The sequence below is a fragment of the Brachyistius frenatus genome, unplaced genomic scaffold (genome assembly GCF_029030835.1).
Source record: "Brachyistius frenatus isolate BFR_SWC_R1_liver_20210118 unplaced genomic scaffold, ASM2903083v1 Contig_187, whole genome shotgun sequence".
Taxonomy (NCBI): domain Eukaryota; kingdom Metazoa; phylum Chordata; class Actinopteri; family Embiotocidae; genus Brachyistius; species Brachyistius frenatus.
In genome coordinates, this window is record NW_027210786.1 from 628835 (window position 1) to 649803 (window position 20969).

Below are 20969 nucleotides of genomic sequence, written 5' to 3' on the forward strand. Positions count from 1 at the left end.
TTGTTCAAACGATTTTCACTACAGGTGTTAAACTTTAAGCTACAGCTCAGCTGTTAACATTTTGAAATAAGCATCAAGATAAAAAAAAATGTTCGCCCCTTTTAAAATGATTAAATATCATGAATTAAAAAGTAAAAGAAATTAGCAATTTTCAAAAAGAGATTATTAGATTTAAATTCACACCAGAGAGAAAAAAATAATGAAATGGAAAGTCTTGTTATTTAGTATTTCAATCATTTATTGATTAGTGAGTTTTAAATGCATTTATATTACAACTTTAACACGTATAACCCACAAATAACAACAGGCTACCCTCAGGTCTCAATTTGTGTCCAAATGTGAAGGCACAAGGAAATTAGACTTTAGACAACATCCACAATAAATATGGCAATAAATATGAAAGCATCTGCTGTGTGTCAGTGTGTGTGAAACACAAAAAAATAATCAACAGGTAAAAGACAAGCAAAACCATACAGAGTGGATAAATAACATTTCCATTATGTATAGCATTAAATGTTTAATCATTTATGGGAACATCAAATTATATGAACACAGCCAAACAATACAGCCTGAAATAAACACTTTACAATCTAATTAAACGTAATCTAAGCACCATTCTGAACAATGTGGAGGACATTACCTCATCCAGAGTAATTGCATAGCGTGTAAAAACAGTCACAGTGGTCACTGGTCCACTTTCTGTTTGCCAGAGCTCACAGGGTCAAGAGGTCTTTATGGGGTGAAGGTTTCGGTTGTGTTTGCAAAAGGGCCTTCAAGCTTTCCTGCAAACGAGTCGGAGATCAAACATCAAAGCTGGTCCTGGTGTGAGGGCTGTGGGCCTGGGGGGCTGCGGGGTTGGGCGGGTGGAGGGGTTACTGACAGGTCTGCAGGACCGATAACAGAGCAGCAAACATCTCATCTCTTGTGTTCTCTCAAATCAAGATCTCGGTATTAACCTGGTCCATGAACACTAAATCCTAACCTCTCTGACACGGGTATTGCTGGACACGTCTACCATCTGACCCCACTTAGTCACATGCCCAACCTTTTCCCTCGTGATAATCCTCCCAGTCAACTGACAAAGGGTCAGCTGAGTAAGCCGAGAAGTAATTCAGGAATGAGTGTGTGGAGCTGTGCGGTGTTAAGTACGTTCCGGGGAACTTTTGTGCACTCGAGTAGATCACTAATCTGTTCAGCATTACGAAGGACCGAGCAAGCCCTTTTCTTTGTCTCCTCCTTTAGGAAAGAATTTAAAACAAGAGGCGAAGCTGGCCGTCATGTTCGATTCCCCGGCTTTTACCCTCGATGGATTCTTTGTCGTTGTCTCCCAACTTCTTGTCTCTCCACTAAAAAGAGAACTTTATGGTTTTTTTCTACCTTCTGTCTGTTTGACTGCGTAGAGTAAAAAAATGGCAGTAAATGCAACTCCTCATAAGCATCGCCTCTGAGCTATTTGTAGGAAATACAATGAAGATTGTGTTTATCTGTCGAAATTGGTGTCTTGTGCACAGAGTTACTTGACCCTGGAATTTGCTGGATATCCAGGCCACTTGAGGAACTAGGAACAACAAAGGATTTCTGCTAATCTGAAGGAGCTGCTACTCAATGAGACTTTACCGCCTCCCACAGGAAACAAAAGCTACTACTACCAGAAATACTGAAGCCCTCCAGAACACTGCCAGGTTGGGGCCAACCTGCCTCTCAAGGGATGAAAAGTTTACAGGAACTTTGTGTGTTTTCTGTTACAGACTGAATGCAAAAGGTTCAAAATGTATACTAGAAAAACAGCCGTGGTTCTGATAATGTTAAGCAGAAAGAAAGCTTGGCCTTCTTGTTTTGTTGCAGGCTGGAAAAAAAAAAAAAAAAGCTGTTGTCTTTCTTTTACTTGAATGGTGAGATGTGTGTCTATATGACCATGAAATCATTTCCAAACAGGCCTGCCATATCTAAGAGAAACAGGATCCCAAGGGAGGGGCTGTTAGTTACAAATTTAGTGTCCAATAGCACAGTGTGTGATGTTTGACTGGCATATCTACTGGCCACTAGTCGGACTGTTAGGAGAGGGAGAGAGTGGAGGAGGACACAGAGATAGAAAATAAAGTAAGCAGAGAGAGAGAGAGAGAGAGTGTGACAGCTGGAAGTAAAAACCAAAGAGTTTGATTAGACAAAGTGTAAACTGAGTCTGAGGCACAGATTCAGAGGAAGCAGCCTGCTGCAGACACTGGCAGGAGAAGACGCTGTCCTGATCCTCTCCTCTGTCCTTGGCCATGTCTGACCGTGAGGAGGAACTACCTGTGGGTAAGAGGAAACAGAGTCTGCATGACCCACCTTTGTGTTTGAGTTCAAGAGAGATATATGAGGTGCAAATCTGGGGCGTGCCTGTCTGTAAATGATTTGGATTTGTGCATCTGCATTGTGTGCTTATGATTGCCTGTGTGTGTGTGTGTGTGTGTGTGTGTGTGTGTGTGTGTGTGTGTGTGTGTGTGTGTGTGTGTGTGTGTGTGTGTGTGTGTGTGTGTGTGTGTTTGAGGGTGGGAGGGGAAGGCCGGGTGGGGGTGGGGTGGGGGTCTTTCTTGGCCCATCCTGTTTTAGTCTTAAGCCCTCCAGTAGGACAGCTCACCCAGCAAGTATTCAGCTCCAGTGAGGAGTCGGTTCAGTTTGAGCCCTTATATGGAAAACTTGGGAGTGAATTCCCTCCGGTTTCATCAAAATAATGACTGCAAACATTTTTAACCCGATGTATGTAGAGGAGAAAATGGAGGGGAGAGAAAGAAAGAGCAGAGGAAGAAGGTCAGTTGTCAGTTTCTCACAGTGGTCTGGTGCAGCGGATGTTTGGATAGACAGCACTGCATGTGAACTGGCTGTTTTTGGGGCTTGTGGGGACAAATTACATAAAGATGTGCTGTGTGTATGTGCAGGTACTGTATCTGCTGGTGTAGATGTGAGGGCCTTAATAAGTGTGTGTGTGGGTCATTTTTAGTAAGTGCAGCCAAGCTGAGAGAAGTGATGAAGCCTTACAAACAGACCAACAGAAACAATCAGCTATAAATAGAAACCGTCCCTCTCTCTCTCACTCATTCACTCACTCACTCACTCACACCCCTTATCTCACCTCTATCCCCCTCCCCCCTCCTTTTCCTTTAATCTTCCCTCTCTGCTGGGATCCATGCGTGATTCCTGCTTCGGTATAATTAAACATGACTCAGCAGTATGAGAGTCGGTTATATAAACTGCATCTTTGATGTGAACAGCCAAGATTGTTTGTAATTCTCGACTGACTATCCTCTGACCACACCTCCATTATCATATCACATCTCTCCCTGATGCAGTTTCTAGGAAATGACATCAGACCTGATAAGCGAAATCATTTTTAATTCTGTCACTGGAGCTTCTTAAACTCAGTGCCGCTTCCCTTTTTTTGGGGTCCTCTTGTCCTGTTGAACTCACAAGTTAATGAAATAAAATAATAGTAACCATCATTTTAAAGACTTAAGCCTGACGTTTCCAGTTTTACACTTAAATGTTTATGTTTTTGCATATGTGTATTTTTATTAACGCTTTTTGTACCAAACAAATCTTTATAACAAATCCAACATGACTGCAACTTTTACAGTGCTGTGCAGGTACAGCTGAATATGTTTTTGTGCAAAGATGAAACATCTACCAGGGATATGTGGGAAAGAAGTTGTTATCTGTAGGAAACAGTGTTTAAAGGAAACACCACTTGTAGAAATAAACTGTTTACACCACGAGTAGCTAGGCTGGGTCAAATATGTGGAAGGTCTCAGTTTCAGTAAACAGGGGCTCTGCACTTATGCCCCAGTTCTGTCAGAAGTAAAACTAACTTTTGCCAGCTGTGCATGCAATTAAACTATGGGCTGCATTGATCCCTGAAATATCTTCTTTCTTCTTTTTTTTTAAAATTATTATTATTGTTGGTGTCATTGCAGTGAAAGCAGACTTGTGACCAAAACAACTAGAACGATAACAAAGAGCTCGCATACACATAAACTTTTGTTACTGTCCAAAAATAGTTTGTTTTGAATAAAAATATCATTGTCATGTGACTAGTGTTTTCACACGACAATGATATTTTTATTTTTAGATTTTTTTTTTTGGTCAGACTCCCACATCCCTTTACTTCCTAGTTGCATCTCTGGAGGGATGTTTTCCTCAGACCTCCACAAAAGGAAGTAAGTAAAACACCTTAATCAACAGATAGAAGTGTCACATTTTGTAAATATTTCCTTTAAAAATAGTAGAAAGGATCTGCTGATATATTTGAAGGATTATACAATGGAAGGCTATATATGTTTTTCTCAATCACTATTAAGTAAAAAAAAAATCTAATATTTCAGTAAATTAGCCAACATACCCTTTAAATGGGCACTAAGTGCGTGAGTTATGCATTTCTAAGGAGTAAAATAATTGTACTCAAATTGCAAGAAAAACTCGGGATGGGTTTGAATTAAGTTAACTTTCACGGGAAGATAAAAAGTCGCTGTAGTTCAGTGGCTGTCCTGCAGATGGCGGTATTGGCTCATGGAGTGAAAGAAACGCACAGGGTCATAAAAAATGGGAAGTTCAGTGGGGGAAAAAGGATGAAACCATGGTTTAGGACACAAAAGGAGATGTAGTACAAAAGTGGAAGAAAATGAGACATGACAAAAGAGGGGAAGTGAGGGGGAATGAAAGGGAGGCAAGATAGGAAGCACAGAAAATGAGGGGGGGCAGGCAAGAAAGTAAGCTCCGGAGCATCAGTTTGTGAGAAATGAAAAGAATCTCTGGTTGTAGTGTGTCATGTAACTCGGATTTATGGTGGGATTCAGTGAAAACTGACAAGTCTTTATATGATAGAAAATGATCACCATCCTGTTGGTGCCTGCAATAGAGATGCTGGAAACCTCTGTGTGTGTGTGTGTGTGTGGGGGGGGGGGGGGGCATGCTAGACTCCAGGGGTTCAGAAATGCAGATGACAGATGATGATGGCGTCATGGCCTGCTGACGTCAGCCCTCCATCTGTGTCCTGAATATGAGGACAAGTAGCTCCGCTGATGTAAAACCTATTCTTCATATCAGCCAACCAGCTGAAAATGGTTCATTTGTCATGCAGGTTTGAGAGCGATCACCTGCAGTTTTTTTTGTGTGAGTGTGTGTGTCTGTAATGGTATATGCAAGAGTGTCCCTGCATTAAAGTGTGAAGCAGCAGGCGCTTTATCCAGCAGAGTTTATTTAAGGCTGCATCGATTGAAGGACTGAGACGCCCTGACTTTGAAAAGGAACAGCAGAGGAGAAACCGGCAAGTGCAGGAAAACAAATAATGTAACTCATGAAAAATGAACACGGAAGATACGAAAATAGGCAATACTTTATAGTATGAAGCTGTGGAGATGATGTGAAGGGTGAATTGAAGATAACACTGATATACATTTATCTACATGTGTGTGCAGGCTTGTACGGAGGAGAGAGTAGAGCAGAGTTCTTGGTCGTTCAGGAAATGGGGGAAGGGTGTACATGGATGTTTCAGTGGCCAAGTCAGATGTGATTAATGTTGTCGTTGCTTGAGAGAACACAGCCCCGCACATTGTGGGATACACGGTGTGTGTCCATATTACACCGCATAGCGCTGCTGGATTTTTGTACCGGTGATGAGGTGAATTCAGATTGCTGTCCTCTAGATAAATGAATCATTTTCACAGTAGTAGAACGCAGATGAATTTCAATCCCTCCTCCTGACCTGCACCGTGCTGATTTCTGATTTTTAATGGCCTTGCACAGCAGTGCTCGTGTACATGTCTGTGGATTGCAGTCCACTGAGTTACACTAAATCGTGTTTTACTTCTGTGTCCACATTATGCCTCATTAACATATAGATTAGAGAAGTCGCTGTGGTTTAAAACCCTTCTTCCTCACTTCTATGGCATCATTAGAGTGAAGGCGGATGGGTCAGGCAGGGAGGAAGGAGGCGGGAAGAGGTTTCAAAGGTTGACAGAAGCAATGAAGGCTCAGGTAATACCCACAATATGATTTGATATGGTGTCATAATGTTATGAATGTCATACTTTGGTGCCGAATAATGCAGCAGGTCCCCTATATGGTCACATTCTCCACTTCTCACACTATTTTTCTATCTGACACTACTTATTTTTTTTCCCTCTTGCCTTCCTATCTGTTTATATCAGTCGCCTCAGAGTGGTTGCTTATGTGCACACAGAAAATTCAATCCTGTTCTCTGCACATTTAAAGTAGTGATTGCATGTCTGCCCACTCTCTTTTCAAAGAAACCCTCCTCCTTTGGCTTTCTCAGAGTGTATCCCTTTTCCTTCTCGTGAAGGAGGACGGGTTTTTTTTTTTGACGTTTTTCATTCATCCATTGAGGAAATCTACATTTGGAAGATAAACACATATCAAAATGATTATTTACTCTTTTGACTGCCAACCTGTCTCAAGTTTTTTGGACTATCTTTTACTACACATACGCTGTATGTAAACCTGTGTTAAAAGCCCTCGAAGTAAGTTTACTCTGCAGTCGGGGTCTGCAGGCTTGGGTAACACTGCAAATCTGAACCCCTCAGAAATAGATGTACCCCTTGCTAAAGTTACTTTAGTAATCTGGATCTGAATACATCTTCCACTACTGTACTGATAATCCCAAATTAAATGTACACTTTACGACACTATGAAGGGCACAGAAATACTCTTGTTGCTCGGTAGCTATAACATACCTGCCCATTAGGGCAAGTGGCAGTTAGTTCATTTTGGCCATCAACATCAGACAGTTTGTAAAGTCCAGTCTTAAAAATCACAGTAAATATATTTGGTGGAATTATTTATGTTGTACAACAAAATATGAAACTCTGTTCGGTTTCCCACTGAGATTATTTTTTGGTGAAAAACCCTGGAAAATAAAGCCCTGCAAATCTAGTGGGTTAAGCTTTGGCTTTGAAAAACGCTGACTCACTTCCTGGTTTTACAGCTGCAAGCTATGAATATTGTTGTAAAACTCAGCTGAAAGTGAGATGATACTACTCTGAGCAGTTATATTGGAAAACACTGAGCACTAGGACGTGAATGTGAAACTAAAATGCTCAACGTGGTCGACATTGACGTCAGGAGAGACAAGACAGACTACAAGTTGTAGATACGATACACATAATACACATAATACATTAGTGCTGTAGTTGAGCGTGTTTTATATACCACCATAGGAGGAAGAGAAGCTGGAGTAGGACATGTAACACTGCTCTGCAGCCTGAGGATTAGGAGCCATTAACAGGTCAAACGCAGATTCTCCTCTTCTTCCCTCACGTGCCTTCTCTGTCTTTCCTCCAAGTCTGTCTATTGCACACCATAGTGAGTTAACAGGTAGTGCCATTAGTTGCACTTCTCTCACTTACCCTGAGTCGATTGTGTATCTTGCAATGACTGTGGTTGCAGCACATCCGGGCCTAAGTGCAAAACAAATTATTAATGAAATCACAGGCTTTGAATCAGTATTTGAGTTAATCTTTATAATGCATTATCCATGACTAAGCACCACAGTGACACTTGCAAAATACATTACCGACTCCCTCTTTATCTTAAATTCTTCAGCATGAATAAATGTGGGTCTCTGTAAATATAACGGTCGTAATGCGTAATGCGAATCTAACAGATTCCATGACCATAAGACTGCATTAAAACACAAGTGGTGACCCAGTTTCCCTGTATTGTAACATGATTATTTGGCATTGCTGCTGCTTGTGTGGCTCACAGCAGTGAGTGCGGCGCTGCCATTTGCTTTTATCCTGTAGCCTTGTGTCTCTCCGCTGATATCACAAAAAATATGCCACGCAATATGTTTTATTTGAATGTTTTCCATTTGGCACTCAATTTTAGAAGTAGGATGTCTGTTTGCGTGCTGTAAGAAGTTGCATTTTTAGCTGCACCAGCAATGTTGCAGAGGCGGATGTACTCCCGGCCCCCCTTCATGACTGCAGGTATAGATAATGGATGAATTGGAAATACAGTATGTAGTACTAAGTTGTCAATTCCTGAAGCTAATAATATCGGACACAAGTGTACCAGAGCTCATGATTTAGTGTCATGTGTTTTAATCTGGGCTCGACGCCTGTTCTGATAAACACATATTAGAAATGACAGGTTGTTTTCCCCAGCAGGTGGGAAAGATGTGGTTCCATCAGTCACTCGGCCGACTCTCACGTTCAATCTCTCTCTCACTGCCTCTGCCTCTGCTCTCCTGTCCAGACAGTTATTAAAAAGAGGGAACCTGCCCGTCGCTCACCATCCAGGTGCATCAATAACACAGCTACTTTTTATGAGATACCACACCTTGAGGATCTGAGATATTAGAAGATAGATCAAAAGAAGAAAAACTAGAGGAGGCAGCGCAGGTTTTCAGATGACATCACATTTAAATGTAGTATGTTTGTCCAGTTTCTGTGTCTTCAAAAGGCGAGCGGCTCTGTGAGACCATGCCAGAGCTCAATGCTAACACCGGCATACTATAAGCTTAGGACTACAATGCTAACATGCAGGTATAATGTTTGCAATGTGTGATAGCATGCTGAAATGTGCTAATTATCACGGAAGACAAAGCACAACACCGGTGAAAGTTGTTTGTTTGGAAAGTGTTTAAAAATTCAATTTACTGTCCTGATTTGATGGCAATCCATTCAATAGTTGTTTGACTCAAAGCCACAAAGTGAACCTGCTGGATGCACAAGAAAGGAAAAGTGAAGAGATCACAAAAGCCTCCCCCTCCGGGGGACCATGAATCTGAACAAAAACAAAAAAATCCCTGTGTGTCATCTCAGAGCTGCACTGCAGCATATGAGTATTTTACTCTGGCACTGCAAGACGACGAGTTGGCACAATGACCAGACAGCTGAACTCATGCAAATGTAATCACCCTGTTTCATGGTGAGGCTCTTATGCTCTCTCAACTCATCTTGGCTTTGGCACGAGCTCATATTGGGTGACCTTTGCTACCTGCTGCTACAGTGACATTTTAGATTTAACACATTCACCTCTGCTTTTTTTGTGTCACTTCAGTGAAAAAGTAAATAATCTTAATCTAATGTTTAACTTAATAGTGCCCAAAGTTGTAAAAAAAATACCTGTCTTATCTTTTCTTCTTTGTGTGATCCTTCTTCCTTATATATACAAGTTACAAATCCTCGTAAATCTTATTTGATAAAGCTGGCAACTGGCCTGGTGTTATTAGCACACTGTAATGTTTAACTAGATGAAACAAACTTCAAAGCTGCTGCTCAAAACCGCAGTCATTAAGGTGTGTGCACTGTATTTAGCACTCCAGCTTGACTGCCTGTAAAAAAAATAAAAAAAATCTAGGAAACCTACATGTGTCCTCGGGCTTAGTCTAAATCCGATGTTTATTTGAACCATTAAGGCACCAGGTTGGATTAATTCATGGTGTAAAGCACAAAGCAGCCCAATAACCAGGACAGGCACACAGATGGTGGCTAGATCATACAGAGGATTGACCTTGTTTCCTCTTCAGCTCTGGATTTGATTGTGTATAATCCTAGTCCACTGACAGACTGACTGATCATCTGCTGATGAAACCAATGTCAGCAGTTTCTTTTCTCCGACTGGAAGAAAGAAAGAAAGAAAGAAAGAAAGAAAGAAAGAAAGAAAGAAAGAAAGAAAGAAAGAAAGAAAGAAAGAAAGAAAGAAAGAAAGAAAGAAAGAAAGAAAGAAAGAAAGAAAGAAAGAAAGAAAGAAAGAAAGAAAGAAACAGCGCACTTATGTTGAACATGACCCTGAAGGGCCTCCTGAGAATAAAAAGCTGTAAAAACGGAGTCAGCGGGGCAGGTGAGAAAACAATGCAGAGCTAAGGGTCTGATGCCAAGCCATGTTTAAGTGCTTTTGAGCAGCAAGACCCTCAACCCCTGATAGATGCATTTTTGCAGCATGTACAAAACCATGTGACTATAGGGCTATTTTTGCTTCAACATTATTTAGATTTCCACTCAACCTCTATAGATTCTGGATATCCCCCTAAACGTCTTATTAGGTTGCTTAGAATCTAAAAACAGCGTGATAGTGCTAGAGCTTCTTTCACAGTTATAGGCTTCATGAGTAAAATAGTGAAACCCCAGATAAGGCTGGCTCATGACATCAAAAGGAGATATTGTTAAGAATCACGGTTTACTGTAAAAAATTTGCTTAAAGAAGACTACGTCAAAAGTTTCTTTGTTGGACTCTGAATGAAACGCTCGAGGACGTTTTGTTTGAATTGATGGCTTTTATTTGGAATTGGATGCGGTAAGTTGTGGTACTCGGCTGACCAAGTGTGTGCGGCCCGTTTTTAAAGAACGTGAAACCTGTGATGAGTGCTTTTATTTTCTGGCCACTTGGTGGCAGCGGAAACATGCGACAGCATTGACGTAGCGTTGCCTAGTAAGACGCTGTGGCGGACTTGTTAGCCGTTAGACAGAAGATTTTATCGAAGAGTTGCTTATTTTCACATCCATCAGATACGCAGCAACCTTTCTGACCTTCCTTTGGAGTTGTGTTTCTGGCCACGTGATGGATGCAAGTCTAATATTTGCTGTTTTGGGTCTGATTTTTGATCAACTCGTGAGATAAATGTTTGGCGCTTCATCTGCGAGCAGCCAAATGGAGCTATCTGCTGTTTTCACTGATGCCATGAGAACAATTTGCTAAAACAACCTATAAAAGCCCTTGACAATACACTTTATCATACTTAAAAAATAAAATTAAATTTTTTTATAGCCACTTTCAAGCAATTACGTGAAAGTCTCTCCGCTTATGTTCATGTGCAATACAAAACAAATAATCACTCATCCTATCATGGATGTCCTGGTTTGCACTTTTGACTGGGCTCACAGATTGTGTGTTGGAAGCATTAGTTAGAAGAAGTGGGATCTCCTGTGCAGCGCTATTATGTTTATTTTATAAGTGATTCACCGATGTGCGGTGAAGATGGAAACAATGGGACGGTGTGGACTTTGGCAGGACGGAGCAACCCGCTGGGCTGTAGGTGGGGTTTTAGCACCCTGTGGGGGAGTTGTTGTTTTGGAGGGAATGTACCCTAGTTTTGGCTGCCTGCTCTCACGTCAACATATGCACAGAGAGACAGACGCACACAAACACCAGACCTGTCCCTAATCTCGATCCCAAATCAGGCCCACAATGAGATTTGCAATAATCTGAGCCCCGTCTGACAAAACACCACCGTGACTCACAATCTTAGGAACAAAACACAAAGGATGTTTATTGTGTGGGAAAAGCGCTGTATGAAATTCCTTTTTTGTATCTGAATCAAAACACTGAATCTTGTGGCCTTTTGGCAGTTAAAAACATCTGAACACTGATTGAATAAAAATAAATAATACCTTGCTTTGTTTTAAATTGTGGATAAGAACATTAATTGTAAAAATCATGTAATGGTCAACACTCAAGCCTCCTTTTGCGAGTGTTTTGAAATTGAAATTTTCCAGTGGTTACACTTAACAAGTATTGCAGTGTACAAATGCAGCATAGGTCTACAAAGATCACCTTGTTTTCTTGCATAATCCCGCTGGCTGCTATGAGTTCAGTTGTTGTGTTGGTAGATTGATGTTGTTGTGTAATAAGTGAAGCAGAGTGTAGTATGTCCCTGAAGGACAGGAGGGAGCTGAGGTCAACAATATGGAGGGCCTTGAACCAGAAACTAATCAACCGTTAAAAGGTGCTGCACTGCATCGTTTTTCCTCCTTTTATTAAAGGTCAAATCCAGCCCGATCGCCTTTCAGCCACACAGGACTCAAGATATTATAACAGATACCTGCGCAGGGGACGCTCCAGTGCTGAAAGATAACATCACATCTGCTGGGCTACCATAAAACCACAGAGGGAAACAAATGTGTTCTTCCATGGTCTCCCTCCGCTGTCTTCAGAGCACCCCTGCCTTTGTACGACTTTGTCGGCTCCGTCTTGTGATCTTGGGATAAAGGGAGGAAGTGTTTCCGACATGAATATAGGCCACCGACTCTGTCTTCTTTTGGCTTATTATTTTCCCCTGCAAGCTTGAATTATAAATAATGCACCGACCCTCCCCACCCCCTCATGCACATACAAAACCCCCCTTCAGATTTAAAAAGCACTCCATTCCCCCCCTTTTTTTTCTAGCGGGTATCCCCCTCTTTTTTTCCTGATTAAACTCCCACCCTGCTCACTTTTGAATTTGCTCCTTCCCTCTCTACCCCGCACCCTCCTCAAGCACTCTCGTTTTCTTTTTCTACTCTGCCCCCCCCCCCTTTCTATCCCATTTATTCCTCTCTTTCCTCAATCCCCTGGTCTCCCTTTCATTTCTCTCCCCCTCTTGTCCTTGTTTTAAGGATCCCTTGGTCTCTTGTGCAGTCTGCAGCGGGGCAGATAAGACCGACGGAGGGCAGAATGATAATCATGTTTAGCCGCGGCAGAGTTCCCCTGGCAATGTTCGGCTCAAATGTTTGGCGGCGGTTCCAGGAAAGATGTGACGTTGGTTTGTTATGGTGTGTCCCCAGATGACTCCATACTGTGACATATGTGTGACTCATAATATACAATAACATAGGAACTGTAGCAATCGCTCTGTATTGACTAAGGTGCCTTAGTCCTCTTTCTAAGTCATTATTGGTTTCCTTTAGTCATAACATTTTGGTGAATCCTCTCCTCATCTCCTTTCCTGACCTTGTCCTCTTTTTGTGTCCTCTCACCTCCTTAGACCTCTCCTTCTTCCTCCTCTCTTTTCCTCTCCCAACTCCTTTCCTGTCCTTTCCTGCCTTACCTTGTCCTCTACTCACTTCCTGTCTCCTCTCCTCTCCTCGCCTCTCCTCTCCTCTCCTCTCCTCTCATCTCCTCCACTAAGCCAGAGGAGGAGGCTCTATCTGACAGGCCCAGCCCCCTGCGCTCTGACTCGTCCACACTGTGTGACAGGGGAAGGCTGGGCTGTCCCAAGCATTATCTAAACACTCGCACAGCTTCTGACACACAAACATGCGCACATACGCGCGCACACGGTGACCGCCTGTGCCAGAGCTCGCCTGCGCTGTCAGCTCAAGCCCTCCTAAAGCTGTTATTCGGCTGGAGATCAGTGCGAGCTAACGACACACAGCTGTCTCTGCTGAGCGCAGAAAAAGGACAAGAGGAGCAGAGAGGAGAACACCACCACCACCACCACCACCACCGGCAGCCTCTCAACTTCTGTGTGTCTCTGTCGGTCCGGTGCAGTCATTCTTCAGCAGGGAGTGTTTTCTGCTGTACTTCAGATTTCAGACTTTTTTTCGTTTTTAAAATTTTTTTTTTTAAATTTATTTATTTATTTTTTGGGGGAGAGGGGGCAGAAAAAGAAGAAGGGGCTAGAGTTCACATGACATAATCGGAATGAATGGGTTGCCATGGTAACTCACCCAGGGAGCCTGACCCGTGCACAGTGAATGGAGGGAGCGCCTTGGACGCCAAGTGAACGATAAACTAACGGGAGGGGAGTCACCACGCAGAGAGAGAGAGAGAAGCCGAGGAGAGCGAAGGAGTGGTGGATAACAGAGGGAGCACACAGGAGCGCAGCACAGGTTGAGAATGGAGGACGGCTTTTCCAGCTACAGCAGCTTGTATGACACATCATCCCTGCTGCAGTTCTGCAACGGTAAAACTAACTAATCCCCTCTCCCCTCTTCTTCCTCTGCTGCATGTTGTTTCTGTGGACTTTGCATGTCACCAGCTGACTGGCTAAAACTTGACACCAAGCGGAGGTGTTTGTGTTGCAGACCTGAGCTATTTTAGCTCCATCTCCCACTGCTTTGGTGAAAAAGGAGTTCAGTTCGTTGTGCTGCTCTTTGTGACATTTTCCCTCACTGACTTGAACCCGGTTGCTCTGGAAGTGCAGATTAATGGATGTGCTAGAGAAGAGAGTAAAACTGGAATGCATTTGACTTACAATTTGGACATTTACAGAAAAAAACAACACAGATTTGACAGGAAGTCTGTGGAATCAAGGCCAGAATAATGTCAACAGTCTGTGTGAGCCATCAGGAGAGCTAATAAACAAAGACAGAGGGAGGATGAGAAACAGTCCTGTGCTCACAGCGCTGTCCTGGTTCTGTTTGATGTGATGAAGGGTACGCTGTATACATCGCCCCTGTTGGCTGATTGCAATCAGTTTGCTGGATGTGTCCAAACAGGAGTGACAGAACAGGACAGTATTGCTCATGTTTTGTACGCTGGCCTGAATGTGATTTATCGGCTGGCAGATCTAGAAACCGTACTTCAGGCTGCTAATGTTATGGGTGGGAGAGGATGACTCAGGGAAGAGGGAAGGCACCATGACACATCAGTATGACATCAGTTTAGGATTCATTTCCACGAAGCTCTCGTTCTTCTTAAAAAGTAAGACCACTTGTGAGATTTATCTCTATATTTAAACACACTACTAAACTATGCTCAAAAAGTCCCGTAGTAGAATGGCAATGTTTTCCAAAGGGATTTTATCCCAGTGCAACCTGACTGAAAGCATGTCCTTGCAAATGGTGTATTGTTTTGGAATGAAGCTCTACAGCATTGCACAGTTTGATGCTATCGCCGCTGGCATACCTACAAACGACAACACGCACTCACAAAGGGGATCATCCCCGACACAATAACCTGTTTCTCTGAGAGAAGCTACTCATGTAACAGAGGCGCTTTAAAACCAGGCTGCTACGACAACTTCTGCTTCACCTAACCAGTTAATTCAATATACAATTAAATGTTCATCATGTGGATGGTGGAACTCGCCCCCAAAAATGCACCTTTCATCCCTCAGAGTGGCCGCCTCTTTGTTTTCACTGCACACCAAACATGTTTCAGTGTGTAGTTGCGGTGACTGAGCCGTGGTGGTTAGTCAGCGTAAGCTATCATTGTTGAGGCATAGAGTAACGTAATTGCCGTTGGTGGATAATGAAAAAATCTATAATCTTTACTGCGCTGCGTAAGCACTGGCAGTTGATGGAGTGAGGGGAAGACTACTGCCGAACAGAGCAAATCATAGACGGGAAATTACAGAAAGGTGTCTCCTGCCACCCAGACATGCCGCATACTTTAGGCTTTTCATGCATAAGTGACGAGGTGAAACTAGTTAAAAACGTTTGGCCCCAATGGAGTTCCTTCATTAGATTTATAGCAGTCACAGTGATGGAGAGGCAGACAAAGAGAAACAGATGAGTTAGTGAAGCTTATCTTTGAGTATAGATGATGCACCATTGAAAGATTGTCTATGATATGTGCTTCATTTAGAGTGGAACTGAGAGATATACTATTTTCCTGCACCTGAACAGGTTTCTTTGGAGCATAAAGGACCTTGAAAATCATCTTCATTTTTCATGCCGTATAAAGTCACGAGTAGTAAATTCAAGGCATCAGATTTAATCCATTTTCCGTCCTAGAAAATGAAGCACTGACGTCTGATAAACCAAAGTGTCAGAGGAAGAAAAGTAGTGTGGATGCACCTTCGTTGTCACGTGTTCCTGTGTGATGAGCAAAGTGCTGATAGAGCTGACGATAACAATGGAGAGGCGGGTCGGTTGGACTTGAAAAGCGGGTGTAGCAATGAGTGTACAGTAACAGAATCTCTACGACTTCCTCCGAGGAGATGGCTGACCTTTAAATCTCTAAAATTACAGTGTGAGGGCAGGGACAGGTATTGCTGTAAGTGTCGCCATTGAGGCTCAGGGCTTCGATGGCAGGTGATGAAACATGGTGTCAAACTTTAAGGTCTGAAAAGTGTTGTTTTTTTGTTTGTTTTTTTAATCATATTTACACGTTGCTAAATCTCTTCTTTTTTTTTTCTTTCTTTCTTTTTTTTTTTTTTAAGATTTCCTCTTTGTACTTCTTACCATGTCACGAGTGATAGTCGAGAGGGAGATACTGTGAGTTGTCTGACACTGTAAGCTTGTTTGTAATCACTCACAATGTCATGTTTCCCCTCTGAGAGAACGTCGATGAAAGAAGACATGTTGCTCAGGGGTTGTTGCCAGGGATTTTCTAACATCCACTCTCCTGCTTTCTCTCTCTCGCTCTATCTCTCTTTCTTTTACACACACACACACACACACACACACACACACACACACACACACACACACACACACACACACACACACACACACACACACACACACACACACACACACACACACTGAGGCAGCAGCGTCTTCCACGTTGTTCCAAGAGACTGCTTAATTGGGTGAGCCTTAGTTAAAACAAGTGTGTGTTTGTGGCCAAGTTGGAGCCGGTGTGTGTGTGTGTGTGTGTGTGTGTGTGTGTGTGTGTGTGTGTGTGTGTGTGTGTGTGTGTGTGTGTGTGTGTGTGTGTGTGTGTGTGTGTGTGTGTGTGTGTGTGTGTGTGTGTGTGTGTGTGTGTGTGTGTGTGTGTAAAGGGGGAGTATGGTCACACATCCAGTGTATGCGTGTCGGGCCTGCAGGCCAAAGTGACATCATACTGCTGCGCTGCTACCGTCCAAGTGAACCGACATCCACTCAAAACTCAATGATGTCATTCATTCCCCTCTTTCTCTCTCTCTCTCTCTCTCTCTCTCTCTCTCTCTCTGTCTCTCTTCTCTCCCATGTGTTGTGGAGCATCCAGCCAGACTAATGTTTGGAGACTAGGTCAGCTAAACTGCAGAAATGGGTGCAGGCTGCATGCTTTGTCCTCAGGAGGTCAGGGCTAGCTCAGTGGAGGCTAAATGAAAATTAGCCCGATTGCACACACACACACACACACACACACACACACACACACACACACACACACACACACACACACACACACACACACACACACACACACACACACACACACACACACACACACACACACACACACACACACACACACACACACACGCTGATTGCAGCTGATGAAGGAAGTGAATCCTTTGGAGAGGCTTTTTTCTGCCTTAAATCACATTTGGAACATGATGGTACTGGAGGAGAGGAGAGTTTGGATTGAATTAGTCCATGTTGTGCAACTGGTAATGAGATTGCTGTTGTCTTTATTACATTTCCAAACGCCCTTAATTTCACTTTGGCAGGATTCTTGTCCGTTTTCATGGAAAGAAAGCGAATGTTTGGTGTTATTCTCGGTTTCAAGTACCATCCCACTGGTTTTCTGTTTAAGCGTCCTAGAAAGTACCATCAACCGTCATCCACAACCTTTGACCTTAATTTCATGTGGAACGAGTGGATCGTCACTATTTTGGAATATTTACTAATTCCTACAATATCTGAGGTTGATTTTCACAGCAGACAGAAAAGAATAGAAACCTGTGGCTGCACACCAGTCTCACGACTTTTGAAAGGCCAAGCTTTGGACAATATTTTGCCGCGGTGATAAGTGCATTGTGTAGCTGAGGGGCTAAAACATGTAAAGCCACCAGAGCAAAAATAATCAGTTCATTCCTTCCGATTGATTCCTTGTTCATTAGCTTCTGATGCACCAAAAGCTGCCGGTATGTTAACAAGTAAATCTGTTGATAAGTAAATCCGGCTCACTTACCGCAGTATAACACAGATGATCTCGCGCTCAGGTTCATCTCGCAGCGCTCCATCCTAACAAATCTATCTGCATGTTCATTTATCTTTTGAGCTAATGATGTCTGCCCACATTTAGATCCAACATCTTTTCATCTCTTTGCTCCACACTTGCTGCCGTACGGCCGCAGGGCGCACCGGCACAGCCGTCACCTTACCAGCAGAGTACAGCAAGATGGCACCTCAGCATACCAGCATGACAGCAGGACGGGGGGGAAGGGCGACGGAGGGTAAAGCAGATATAGGAGGAAGAAAAACAGCAAAGTGAGATCATCGGATAAAAAGTAAGGAAGTTTGAATTAGTCAGAGTGCAGATGGATGGAACAGACGAGGAGGGTGAGGAGGGAAATTAATAAGGACGCAAGCTGCTTTGATGTTTCTTGGAAGTGTTTTGATAAACAGTAGAGGTGACAGGACCTCATCCAGTCTCCTCCTCTTCTTGGCTCTGCATCTATAGGTAACTCCATCCAAACCCTGATCGTTGGCGGCACGTGGAGAGGGATTAGGATTTAAGCCCCGCTCACGTTACCAACCACAGTAGCCAAGGAGGGTTCACAGAGGAGGAGGAGGAGGAGGAGGAGGCGGCGGATGTGTTTATGTTGGTGTGATTTTCGTCTGGCTCTGGCTTGTTTATACCAATTTAAACCAATCACAATCATCTTGGGCGGCGCTAAGCTCTCGATGAAGCAATGTGCCGGAGGGGGGGGGGCAACTTGCTTTGGGGAGTTGAGCCCTGACATTAAAATGCGTAAAGCTGTATTGCATGATCCAAACTTCAGTATGTAGGTTGCCACCTTTTGAGGTTGTTGTTTCCTGTTGCAACTGGGATTTTGAAAACGGTAACACTCATCTAGCTGAAGAACGGACGATATCGACTGACCCTAACCATGATACGTCCAATGAATCAGAGGTGAATAGCACTATGCTGGAATCGTAAGTCTTTTTACTGGTGTTTTCTTCAATTCAGAAGCTTCTCTGAAAGCCCTAGCTTATATAGATTTTTTAAAATGTTCTCTCTGAAATATGAATTATGCACCTGTCACTTGAAGAAATAGCTGTTTCTGCTTCAATTTCTCCTCCATTCCCCTCTCTTTGACTTTATTTATTCCTCTCTTCCTCCTGATTATTTCACATTATCAATCAAAGCCTATAAAATCACCGGCAAGCTGACCTGCACTTTGAAAGTTCCTCCACTCAGATGTCATAAAAATGTCAACGGAGAAACAATGAGAGATGGTAGTGTCTGTGCCATCAGTCATCTCTAACAGCTGTACATGTGTCAGACCAGCAGTCTAATAAATATCGATCTGAATGGGATAACTCATCCACTACTGCTGATTCATTTAAAGGTTGACATTGATTTCCTATAGCTGTGTCAGTGAAAGCACACAGCACTCTCCATTTCTTTTTGATCTCCCTCCCAGTCTCTGACTGGTTGCAGCTGGATATTTTCTATTTTTTAACACTCTTGACTCTTTTGTCCTTCACTTTGCTTTGCTTTCCCTCTTTCTCAAGCCCTTTCGCCCTCACCCTCATCCCTGCGTCAGACTTCCTCATGCTCCTCGTTTGATCTTGTGCGAGTGCCCCGAGTGGAGCTCAGAGTGCTTTTCTTTCTTTTGAATTTTTTTTTTTTTTTTTTTATCTCCTAACAGATGCGAAGCTGAGCGACTTGGGTTTCTGTAGTCACGAGTCATGCTGCACCCCCTCCCCCCACCAACTCCTTATCTCCCTCTTTTTTCTCACTTTTCTCCTGATAAGGTTCGCCCTCCACTTTTGCTTTCATGCTGCAGAACAGTGAGCCGTTAACCGCTAACTGATACAGGGTGGCGATGTGTGCGCGTTAAACGTGTACATGTCACAGTTATATTGAGTCTGTAGGAGCTGCCTTTAAGGTCTGTGGCTGACCTTGTTTCCTTGTGAGAAATGATCCCACTTATGTAATAAAAATGGTCAAGTGTCTATGTAATGGCAGCCTTGGCACGATACTTGTAAGTAGGCCGTACCGTACTGCAGCTATGTAATGCGTATATGGAGGAGAATTTATCTGCATTGTACAGCATGTTATCTAAAATCGGCATAGAAGAGGAAGATTAGGACACAAGCCAGGAATTATACTGAGTTATTCTGTCAGAAATGTGTCCACCCCCAGTGATAAAGTGTATTACCGACATCTGTTATACAGAGGTCAGTGAACAGACATCACTCAGGCCAATTCTGCCTTACAAACCAAAAGGGCAGCAATGAATTAGAACCAAGACTGAAGGAAAATGAGTGACTTTTAGTACTGTGCATCTTCATAATCTGCTAGTTGGGCTTTAAAATGTCTCAGATGATCTATAGTGTTTATTAGCAGTTATTGGGGACATTTTTGCTTGAGTCCTGATATTTAGAGTTCAAAAACTGACAAAACTGCTTTTGCTATTTACTCTTAACAGAGAAGAAATCATCTTCAGCCATTGTTAAATGTTTGTAGAGCAAAAATTTGAATCATGATACATCAGCAGTCTTTTCTTATTTTAGCAGTATCACAGTACTTTTTGTTGCTTTATTTGGGCAGAAGTCCTTCCTTTCTTCCTGTAAAACAGCTTATTTTTTTTCAGCCGTATTGTCCCACTTCTATAACTCTCATTTTGTATGGTTATCTTGAGGTAGATGGGGGAGACAATGGAAACAGCCTCTCGCTGAGCCACCAGGCAGTGTGCTGTGCCATTTTTGTTGAACTGAACTATTTCCTTTCTTCCTCTCTCTTCCTCTCTTGTCTTTTCCTCCACTGACACACATTCAGGCAGCCTCATCTCATGACCTACTAAAACAATCAGGCATGTAAAGCAGGAGTGTGTGGTTTCCTGTGCTAAATATACACACTGACTCTGCGTGTGTAACTAATGCTCCTGGCGGTCGAACATGAAAGAGAGTATCTCTCTCCGGTCATGTATGTGCATTCGGATTCGTATGACTGTGTCCATCTTCATATTCACCGTGTGTGTGCGCAGTACCATCACAAGGTCAGGAGAGGAGGCAGCATAAATCCTTGAACAGTATGTCATGGATGCATAAAAATACCCTAAAAGAGCCAGAAACAGACTGGTGTGCTCTGACGGAAAGTAGGATGCTTCCGCTCTGCACTGTAAAACTAAATGTGCTCATCCGAGAGTTGAATTCTACCTGCGGGGGAGGGCGACCAGTAATAAATCACACTGGTCAGCAGAATCTCAAAGAGATGCCATTATTTTTAGTTCCTGCTTGATGCTCAAAATGTCTGCAAAGCTATTCCGTCCAATCAAAAACCGAGAGACGGAAACAAACAGAGAGAAATGTAGGACTCAGTTATGAATTCTTAAATTTGAATATGAAGCAGAGACATACAAGTATTTAAATATGAATTGGTATGCA

The 20969-nt window shown here is 42.9% G+C and overlaps 1 protein-coding gene across 3 annotated transcripts in view; it reads left to right on the top strand.

Moving 5' to 3' along the window:
- Positions 1-13155: 13155 nt before the first annotated feature.
- Positions 13156-20969, top strand: part of eml1 (EMAP like 1) — a 36505-nt gene continuing 28691 nt past the window's right edge. For all 3 annotated transcript variants that reach the window (XM_069718140.1, XM_069718143.1, XM_069718146.1), the window contains exon 1: positions 13156-13657. In XM_069718140.1, coding sequence (XP_069574241.1) covers positions 13591-13657 — 67 coding nt within the window. In that variant the 5' untranslated portion in view covers positions 13156-13590. The remainder of the gene's footprint in view (positions 13658-20969) is intronic.